This window comes from Eimeria maxima, genomic scaffold, assembly GCF_000499605.1.
Source record: "Eimeria maxima Weybridge genomic scaffold, Emw_scaff11, whole genome shotgun sequence".
Classification (NCBI taxonomy): domain Eukaryota; phylum Apicomplexa; class Conoidasida; order Eucoccidiorida; family Eimeriidae; genus Eimeria; species Eimeria maxima.
In genome coordinates, this window is record NW_013564124.1 from 108029 (window position 1) to 118323 (window position 10295).

Sequence of the window (10295 nt, forward strand, 5' to 3'; positions counted from 1 at the left end):
CTCGTAAGGCTAAGCAAGTTAGCGAAGGAAGCCTTCTTTGCATATCATTCAAACTCAAAAGGGTAGGAGAGTTGGTGAAGAAGTAAAAAAAAGGAAGAGGAAGCGGGTTGTTGCCGGTGTTGAGGCGGTGGCCTCTGGCAATGCGTCGGTGTCATCTGGAAGCAGCAGTAGGAAGTACTAAGTTTGCGGTTTATGCTTTGCCGCTATGGGGGCGTTTTTGAACGAAGGCATACAGCTGGTCGCTCACGGCAGCAGCAGGGAGGCTCCCGTCGATGCGGTGCAGCAGCCCCAGTTTTTCGTAGCGCTGGACCAGCGGCAGCGTTTGCTGATTGAAGACCTGCAGACGGCTGCGCAGCGTCTCTTCGTTGTCGTCTTTTCTCTGAATCAAATCCTCCCCAGTAATCTGAAGAGAGCGCACCGATTAATCAGAAGGCGTACTGTTTAAAGAACAACGACAGAACGGCTAACTAATCTGAACTCAGCGGAGATTGTGTTCTTCCATCTTTGCAGCACTTTATGCCTCACGTCGTCTTTGCCTGCAACCTTCGGGGGGCGGAAAACTGTGTGGTAAACGCGGCCGCTGGAGGGGTGGATGCGGCGCCCGCAGACTCTCTCCACAAGAGTTTCTTCTGGGGTGTCGAAGAACACAACACCGTCGAGTTTCTGTTTTTGAGAATCCAGCAGCTTGTCCAGCTGAACAGGAACGGAAAAGGGGAGAGAATGGCACAACTACCAGAAATATCATTCAGCCCTGGCAATACATGGTTGAAAACGCTCTCTTCAGTACATCTTAAAGAGATGCACTGTTGACATATTCTCAACCTGTGTAAAAAGCGGCAAGAGCCACATGTATATGCACTAACATCCATTAATACTGCGTATTCTATATGATATATGCTGCATATAATATGCATATATATGCTGCATATAACACACACCGGCTACCGCCAACTTACCGCCTTCGCTTGTTCCAGATTCCTTGGGTATCCATCCAAGATGAACCCCCGGGAACACTCTGGGCTTCTCATTCTTTCAGAAAGCAGCTGAAGGACCAAATCGTCAGGGACCAGCTGCCCAGTAGCCATTATTCCTTGAGCCTGGTGTTTACAAGATTGTCGCAGCAAGGGACAGGGGGGAAAAAACAACACAGCTTGTCTCCCGTGAGTTCGCTTTCAGGAACTCATCCCGAAATGTTTAAACGCCGCCGAAGAAAGTTGTGAAGGAGAACGACGGAGCACCCAAAGAATCGACAGAAGGTTAAGAAGCTGGAGCGTAACGACAAGAGCAGAAACACGACCCAGAGAAAGGAAAGAATGAACAAGGAGAACAGAAAGAACAACAAGAACAAGGATAATAATCACGGGAAGACGACGAAACCGTCTACCTTCTGGCCCAGCTCTGTGCCTGCCGCCACTGCGTCTCTCAGCATATCGCCCGTAGATATGTGGCAGTAGCAGTGCGACTTCTGCAGATTCGCGCTCTGTGTGCCTTTACCCGACCCCGGGGCCCCCAAAAAAATATACCTGGAAAACAGATTCAAACCAACAACCTCCTCAAACACGGGACACTCAGCAATGCCTGCGTGAAGAGCCATCCTTCTTGCGCAGCATGGACGGCAGTAGCAGCAGAACTATGTAACAATGTTGCACCGTTGAGGGGCCCTTGTGGGCTGCTGCTCGTTGCAGCGGCACTGTATGCTGCCGCTGGTGCCTGGTGCTACTGCTGCTGCTGTGGCTGCAATATGTCAATAGCAGATCTTCCGCCTACCGGCCTAACCGCAACCCCTAAACCATAAACTTTGAATCCTACCGGCCTTCGGGTTTGGAAAGGCAGCTGTATCTGCGCTTCAGCTCCTCCAGTAGATCGGTCGTTGGGATCTTATCTAACGAGATACCGGTGCTCGCCATCTTGCTGCAGGCACAGCAGCATCAGGGGAGGTGTCGAAATAGCCTTGCTACTAGAAAAAAAGATGCATAATTAGTCGACTCATCGGAAATGGAGGAGTAGGGATGCAGCCGACAGTGAAGCAAGACGGCTGCACGGAGAGTGGTGGTGGCGTTAAGCGGAAGTTAATGAGGAGAATACCAACAGCGCATGTGGTGCATAATGAGCTGCTCTACTGCTGGTCATAACCATGGAAGAACCTGTTCAACACTGCAAACTGCTGGCAAGATGTGGAGAGAACCACCGACGGAGCCTGTCGGTCTCGTATGTAGTGTGCGGGGGAACGAGACGGTTGTACCTTACAAGGAGCCGAAAAGGAATTAGAGAAATGGAAAAGAGTCGCCTTTAATGTAAGATACGAACAACACCTGCAACCCGCCGAAGAAACAGGGCCCCAAACCCCTCCTGCTCTGGGGCCCAGAGCTGCATGTGCCGATATTGCGTTGTGTTGCTCTTACTGAAAAACGGAGTGAGTTAGTGCACCCTACAGAACAATAGAATAGACTGGTATGTTTTAAGCAACTTATAGGATATATCTGGCTACTCAAGATCCAAAACGAACAATGGACTGCTGACGGGGAAGTTCTACAGGCCCCCTACTGTATTATTGTATTACGGTACCTCCCGCGCTTCTTCTCGTTTTATTCGTGGTGTTCAGTGCTCATCTTGTTACTTCCGCTGCTCTCTGTTCGTTCGTCCCATTTTTTTGACTACAGGCAACTGAACAACAGCAGCGACACAACAACTGTTCTTTAAGTCAAATACGTGGCTCTGAGCCATACGACTGGGTGTTGCCTGCAGCCAACGCGACGCCGTCGCCCTCACGGGAGGAAACGGGAGGCGGGTACGTCCTAGAAAATAAGTACATGAGTGTGAATATATAGTACTTACACAGCATGCCAGTTACCCATACATCGAGGGCCGTTTGCCCTGTAGCAATAAAAACTAGCAAAACTTAGTAGGTGGGTGCAGCATAACCATAAAGCAGCTGGGTGCAGCAGGCGTCTGTGTTGGCTGATTATGGATCAGCGCTAGTTAGAGCTGGAACAGAGACTGCGGCATTGGTGAAACGAGGTTGCTGCAGCAGCTGCTGTGTGCTGCACTCCCAACAGGGCGAAGGTTTAAGCAACAGCCGACGGGCAGGAAGGCTTTGGCAGTTCCTAGTTCCTAGCCCTGGCCCTTCTTCACCCTACCGACTCCAACTCGACCCGTCTACAATCGGTGGCCAAAGCGCGCAAGCTGCCATCGCATTTTCTGTACCCACCACATGGGCAGCGGCAGCAACAGCGCCAGCTGCTGCTGCAGCAGTCTGAATCCGTCGCAGCATCAGCAACTGCACGCCCGTACTTGTTGGTGCTGGCCCAGCAGCGAATGCTCGCGGTGCGGTGTCTACTACTGCTGCTGCTCCTCCTACAGCTGCAGCTGTTACTTGCAGCAGCCCCCTACTGCTGCAAGTATCCTGACGAGGGTGGTGGTGCAACAAAAGGCTACAAGAAAGAGAGACAGCCGCGTGAAGTGGGGCTGTGCAGCAACCGCTGTCCTTGCTGCTGCCGCAAAAATGAGCTGCAGCTTCCTTGGCCTAGGCCCATCAGAGCTGCCAGCCTGCGGAGCTGGGGAGATGCGATTTGCTGCTGCGCACAAGAAACCTTTTATGCTACCGTTAATGCTGCTGTTACAGTTCCTCGAGAGCTGCTCGGTTAGAGACACCACCAGCACAAGAGGAAGTGGGAGATACAGCAACATGCCGCATATCCAACACAGCACATTCCAACTAGCGGGGCCGTAGGGGAAGCCGAGGGCTTCAAACAAACGGTGAGGAGACACCTCCTCTCGCAGCATCGTGTTGACACCTGCACCGATACCAAGGCAAACCGCAAACAAATCAACACGCTGCTTCAATCTGCTAGCGTTGCTCTTGTTGTTGCTGCTGCTGGATGAAGCCTGCAAGTCCGCTCCAGGCGAGGGGAGCCTTGCGGGGTCACTCGGCCCAACATCTTGACAGCCCTCCTGGTTGTTCCTTGGGTCTGTGCAGTTCCTGATGCTAGAGGCAGAAGCAGCAGTCTCCATCCCCTGCACAATGCGCATGCGCTGTGCTTGCCGCGCTAGCAACCGTTCCTGCCGTGCCGCTGCGCGGTGTCGCAGGAACGCAGCCTGCTGCTCCTGGTACTCCTGCTGCTCCTGAGGTAGCTGCTGTTTCTGCTGCTGCGGGCCATCGTGTTGAGACTTTCCAGCAGTTGCTGCTACTTCTTCTGTTTCCATAGCTGAAATTCCGGTGCTCCCGCAGTCGTCTGTCCCGTCTAAATAAGAGAGGAGACCAGTACAAAGCCGCACGCAGCAGCAGCGGCAGCAACAGTAGCAGCAACAGCAACGACGACTCTCCTCTCTCCTACAGACACGCCTTACGAGCCCCTCTTACAATTTAATTCTCCAATGCAGCATCAACTTCACTGTAAATGAACAAGTGTGCCGATCTCCCGCCCATGCATGTGAGCATGGCAGCAGCAGCAGCAGCAGCAGCAGCAGAAGCGGCTGCAGCTGCTGTTGCAGCCGGTCCTCTGCTGTCGTCGGCCCGATGGGTTTCTGTGCCTCTTTCTGTCGTCTGTATTTGTTGATCTTCATGACGTCCTCGTAAATAAACAGCAGCAGCTGCTGCTGGTCGACCTCTGCTGCTGTCCCATTAGCAGCGGAGGGAGTGGCAGCAGCAACAGCAAGTCAATGGTTTGGCTGCGTGTTCGCAGCTTGTGTCCACCTCAGTTCTATGTTTTGTTTTTTACTTTCATATTATCTATCTGTGTGGTAGGACACGGGTTCGTGCCCTTCTGCTGTAGCCGGCGCTGCTGCACCAGGTAATGCAACAGCTGCAACACCCATTGCAGCAGTACCAATGACTTGTGCGCATGCCAGTAGATGGATTGATTTTTTCAGTTGTTCTCATTCTGACAGGGTCATCACTGCGAGCAGGTGTTGCAGCAAGACCAACGGCGGCAGCAGAAACAGCAGCGGCGTCAACGCCAACAGCTGTAGCCACAGTAAAAGCTCACACGTGCAACGTCTAAGCCCTACACGGGGGAGAAAGTACTTCTGCAGTCTAGGCCATAGAAGGTTGGGCGTAGAAGTCAACGGAAGCAACAGCAGCAGCAGCAGCAGTTCTTGCTGCTGCAGCATCGCTAGGCGCGGCTGCATCACCGGAACGCGGCATAGCAGCAGGTGCAGCACGCTCAGCAGCAGGAGGAGCAGTGGAAAGATCAACAGCAGTACAAGGGCCAAATGGGGGCGGCTTTGAGTCCTGGGAAGCACCCCTTGATAGATTCTTCCCTGGTTTTTCCGGCTCCTCCGTCGTCTTACAGCTGCAGCAGTGACGGTCTGCTGCTGCTGCGCTCTCGCTTTGCTGCTGCTGCTGCTGGAACTCCTGCTGCTGTGCCGGCCTTCCTTGTTGTCCCTTCTCCACAGTCTCACCTCAAGCATGCTGCTGCGCTGCGAACAGCAAGACTTGCTGCAGCAGCTGCTTCTGCGGCAGCAGCAGCGGCAGCTGCTGCTAGTGGCCTTCCGCCGCTGCAGCAACATCGCCGCCGGAGTAACGTTGAAGGAGCATGCACAGAAGCAGCTGTTGCAGCACAAAGAGCAGCCGCGAGTGATGAGGAGAACGAGAGAACGCAGCAGCTGTTGAAGCAGCTGGATCAGAAGAGGAAAGAGCTACAGCAGCACATGCTACTGCTGCAGCAGCTTCACCGCCAACAGAAGCAACAACGGGTGCTGCGCCGGCGGCAGCCTCGCAAAGCAGTGCTTCCGCATGAAATGGGCTCAGCTGCAGCTGCAGCAGCAAGGTGTGTAGAAGGATGTGCGGCGGAAACAGCAGCAGTAGCAGCAGGAGCTGATGCTCCAGATGCCTTCGAGGCAGCGGCCGACTCCACAAGCTCCGATACAGCAGCGGCCCCAGACGATAGCCCCTCAGGAGAAGCAGCTGCTGCAGGAGATGCAGCAATGCCAGGCGCAGCACCAGCAACAGCAGCTGGCAGCTATTGGGATACGGAGGCCACAGGGGGTCTAAGCCGAAGCGATTATTGCATTATCTACTTCCACGGAAATGCATGCGATGCGAATATGGTTAGGGGTTGGCTTCAAGTGGTCGCAGATGAGGTGTGTTTCTGGTGTTGCTGCTGCTGCTGACGGTGCCTCCAGCGGTGCTGTTGTTCTGGTTTCGGATGTTGGCGCCGTTGCTTCAATTGATATTATTGATGCTTCTGCTACTTCCCCTGCTACTGTTGCTGTTCCTCCTGTTGTTGCTTATTCTTGCTCCTGTTGCTGCTGCTGTCCGATGCGCGCGTGCTGCAGCAGATGTGGCTTGAGGTGTATTTCTGCTGCTTCAGGTGCAGCTGATGGTCTGTCTCCATCTGCTGTGCTTGCTGCTGTTGTTTGCTTGTTGCTTTGAGAGCCTGCGTACACTTTCGTCTTGTATTTGCTGTTTTGTGTTGTTCTTTCCGCCAGTTGGGTCTTCCTATCCTGGTATTTGAATACCCCGGCTACGGCCTCCTCTCCGGCCTCCCTTCATCTTCTGTTGGTGTCGACCGTTGCGCCAAAGTCGCCCTCGAGTTTCTCGTAGAACAACTTCACTTTCCTCCAGAAAAAATCATCCTCTGTGGCAGGTAGTGCAACAAACCCTAGTGCAGCAGACCGGAACCAGTAAATAAACGGCAATCATTGAACCCTAATGCATAAATTTTAATGAGTAGACCGTAACCATTGATCCCTTACCAGTGGGCCCTAATCAATAAACCCTTGTTGGCAAGCCCTAACTAGCAAACCCGCCTAGAACAGCTCCAGTTCCCTGCAGCAGAAGCCCTGCTTGGTGACAGCCAATACGACAAACCCTAGCCCATAAATCCAAGCAAGCAAACCCTAGTCAGTAGTCCGTACCTATAAGCCCATATTGATAAACTCAAATTAACACTAGTAAACCCTAATCGAAAAGCCTCCACAGTTGCTAATACACCCTTGGCAGCGGACGCCGCATGCAGAGCGGCTCGAAGGAGATAACTGCATGCGTTACCCAAACTGATTGGCTTGCGCTTTTGTGGGGTTTAGGGTCTAGGGCCTAGGATTCTGGGTGTGTTGGCAGGTCTATAGGCACGGGTCCTGCGGCTTATTTGGCCTCCCGTTTGGCTAAATGTAATTTGCAGTTGGGGGGACTAGTCCTCATCTCGCCCTTCGCCTCATTGGCGGTAAGCGACTGCAGGCACTCTCGCTGGCAGGAGACGATCCCAGCTGTTCGCACAAGACGATCCTAGCTAGTCGTAGGAAGCGTTCCCAGAGAGCCACTGGAAGCGATCCTAGTTAGCTGTAGAAGACAATGCCAGCTGGCCGTGCGTACGGATGTTACACAAGAAGAGTGCTGAGTCGTCCGTCGATGTATTTTTACACCCCAATGCTGCAGGCTTTGGCGGCGGATATGGCGGAGCTGCCGGAATCTTTGGCTCGCCTGGTGGTGACCCATCACTGGGACACAGAGGCCGCGCTTCAGCAGTGTCAGGGGCTGCCCCTCTGCATCATTCATGGCCAGCAAGTCCGTCGGCTGCTGCTGCTGTCTTATTTGGGTCGCTGGGCCGTCCAGCTGCTTTGGGATGAAAAAGCTGTCGTTGCTGCTTCGATTGCAACTTATTCTACTGATCAATTTGCTGCTGCCGCTGTAGTGCTATGTGGCTACTGCCTATGATGCTGCTGTAGTTAACTTTGCTATGCCTCGGTTGGGCCTTCACGTAGGACTCTTCATTGGACCGCCCGCCGCTGCGTCTGCTGTTACTGCGGCTGTTGCTGCTTCTGTTTATGCTACAGGATGAGATTATTCCGGTGTCGCACTCGCGGCGTTTGCTGTCGAGTATCCCGAACTCAGCTTCTCTGCGCGTATCCCACCTCCCGCCCCATGCCAACCATTCAGTAGGCCTAGATCCCGCAGGTATGCTGCCGCTCTCGCTGCAGCCGTTGGTGCCGCTGTTGCCGGCGCTGTTTCAGCTATTGGCATCTGTAACCGTTGCTACTGCTGCTGTTACTTGTGGCTGCTGCTACTGCTGCTGTTGGCATTTGTTGCTGCCGCTGCCTTGACTCACTGACGGCCACAACGGTGGAAGCCGAAACTGTCTTACTGCAGTGGTGCTGCCAATGGTGTTGCTCCTGTTGCCGTTGTTTCTGCTTGTGGATGCAGCAATGAAGGAGGAGGTGCTGCAGCCGCTTTTGCTGTTTCTTCGGAAGGTGCGATGTGCCGCCCGCCTGAAGCGGCAGCAGCAGCTGCACCACAAGAAGCATCTTGAGGCCCAGGCAAGGAGAGCAGCAGCAGCGAATGCCGCAGCAACAGCAGTTGCTGCGGCTGCTGCGGACTCACTTGTGGGACACCTGCAGCCACAGGTTTCCCGTCTGCTTCGTGAAAGGACAAGCTGCGTTTGCAGATGGCAGTCGCAGCAGCAGGAGCTGCTGCTGCAACAGCAAGGGCGGCTGCAGCAATCTGAAAAGGCAGCAGCAACAGGTAGCGTTTCAACCAGGCATTGTATAAGAGCTCCGGTTGCAGCACAACGCAGTGGAAACAGCAGCACCATCAAGCGTCACCACTCTGTTGAACCGCGACTCATGAGGCCGCTTGTAATGCAGCATGCTGCTTCCTCAATGCAACAGCAGCAGCCACTACTTCACCATCGATCCTTACGACTTTTCCGCTCCAGCAGGTTAGAAGCCAGTAGCAGCAGCACGGATGATGATCCTTCTGCAGAGAAGGCGCAGGAGCTAAAAGGGGGAAGCGGCGCTGGCAGCAGTCTTTCAAGGGCATCGCCCCGTGCTGCAGCAGTAGCAGCAGCAGCTGCTGCTGCTACTGCTGCAGGAGCAGCAGCATCAGACGCCTCTGACTCTGCAGCAACCGTGGCACCAGCAGCAGAAGGGAACGCTGCGAAGGTGCGGCTCCCCCAGGCCTTCTTTGGCGACTCGGATGGTGAGGCATCTCCAGCTGCGGGTGGTGCTGGGGTTGCAGCAACGAGCGTTGACTTTCTCAGGGCCAACAGCTCAGATTCAGGAGCAGTGACCGCTGTGTCTACAGCGGCATCGGATGCAGCATCTGCAGCTGCAGCAGAACGCATCAATGCAGCACGAGCTTTTCTCGCAACCGAAGCGAAGATCCACAGGCGACTGCTTCTAGCCTGCAGGCACATTCAGCAGCAGCAACGCCAGTCTATTGCCAAAGCAAACGTATTGCCTAAATCAGAGCCACAATCAGCAGCAGCCCCAGCTACTGGTTCGGCTGCTCCTCCCACAGCGTCTGAACTAACGAGGCGTCTGGGGAACGTAGGCGAACCAGCTTGTGCAGCAGCAGTAGTAGAAGGTCCTGTCGCTGTTGTTACTGATTTGGGGGCTTCGGAATCATCAAGGCCGCCTAGAATCGCCGGCCCAGGTACTGCTCCAGCAGCAACGGTAGCGGGGAGGGGTATAAACGCTTCTCACCGTCCATTTGTGTCTGCATATGTTAAAAGCAGCAGCGACAGAATGCCAACAGCAGCAGCAGGTGCAGCCGCTGCCAAAAAGTTCCTCTCGAGGCAAAGGTTGTGTCACTCTGCTGCATTTGAAGGCAGCAAGCGAACCCCACCCACTCAAGAACAGCAGCAGCGACAGGAACAGCGCCAGCAGCGCCGTCTTCTACACTCTCGCAGAACCATTGGCTCCTCAACAACACGGGCTACCTCGCTGGGACCAGGCAGTCGGTTCTGGGCTCGCTGCACGCAGCAGGAGCATTAGCATTACAAGCACCTGCAGGAACGCATGCTGCTGAAACTTTCTGGCGACCAGGAAGTCCTGCATGCGTTCAGCTACTGTGTCTGCAAGTGCAGCATTGGTAGTAGCAGCAACACTAACGGAAGCACGGGGAGGCAGCCGTGAGCAGCTGCCGGAACAACGTGAGGTAAACATTACACAGTGGAGCAGTCAGCAGCAGCAATTGCCGCTGCATTAGCAGCGGCAGCACGAGTAGCAGCTGCTGCAGCAAATTCTCGAGACAGCCCTTCTTGACGACCCATGTGGATTAAGCAGGCCCACGGGTTCTCGGCGCACTTTTGCAATTCGCCTGCAGTTTAATTGGTTGAGCAGCACCAGGTCGCCGTGGGCATGTGTAGGTTCTGCTTCTATTGCTGCTGCTGATACTTTCAGCTGTGCTGCCTCCGCTGCTGTGCCTACAAGCTAAGCGCGGAAGCGCATAGCTTGTCATCGGCAAAAGCCCCTGCCGCGCCGCCGCTGCAGCAAGCGCACACGGTTAGGTAGAGCTGGATATGCATGCAATTCGATATTTTGGTCAGTGCATAAAACGAGCAAAAAGCAGCAGCAAT

The 10295-nt window shown here is 54.3% G+C and overlaps 2 protein-coding genes across 2 annotated transcripts; one reads left to right on the forward strand and one right to left on the reverse strand.

Moving 5' to 3' along the window:
• Window positions 1-190: 190 nt before the first annotated feature.
• Window positions 191-4203, reverse strand: EMWEY_00002320 (adenylate kinase, putative; the record flags this gene model as incomplete). Its single annotated transcript, XM_013479381.1, has 9 exons — window positions 191-403; window positions 526-693; window positions 957-1097; window positions 1385-1523; window positions 1810-1911; window positions 2243-2287; window positions 2727-2874; window positions 3142-3253; window positions 3409-4203. The coding sequence occupies 9 exons, from the start codon at window positions 4201-4203 to the stop codon at window positions 191-193; spliced, it is 1863 nt and encodes a 620-aa protein (XP_013334835.1).
• A 1008-nt stretch (window positions 4204-5211) lies between these two features.
• Window positions 5212-9711, forward strand: EMWEY_00002330 (hypothetical protein, conserved; the record flags this gene model as incomplete). The annotated part of the gene is made up of 6 exons (XM_013479382.1): window positions 5212-6081; window positions 6430-6587; window positions 7061-7163; window positions 7376-7504; window positions 7774-7894; window positions 8141-9711. The coding sequence occupies 6 exons, from the start codon at window positions 5212-5214 to the stop codon at window positions 9709-9711; spliced, it is 2952 nt and encodes a 983-aa protein (XP_013334836.1).
• Between the last annotated feature and the right edge of the window lie 584 nt (window positions 9712-10295).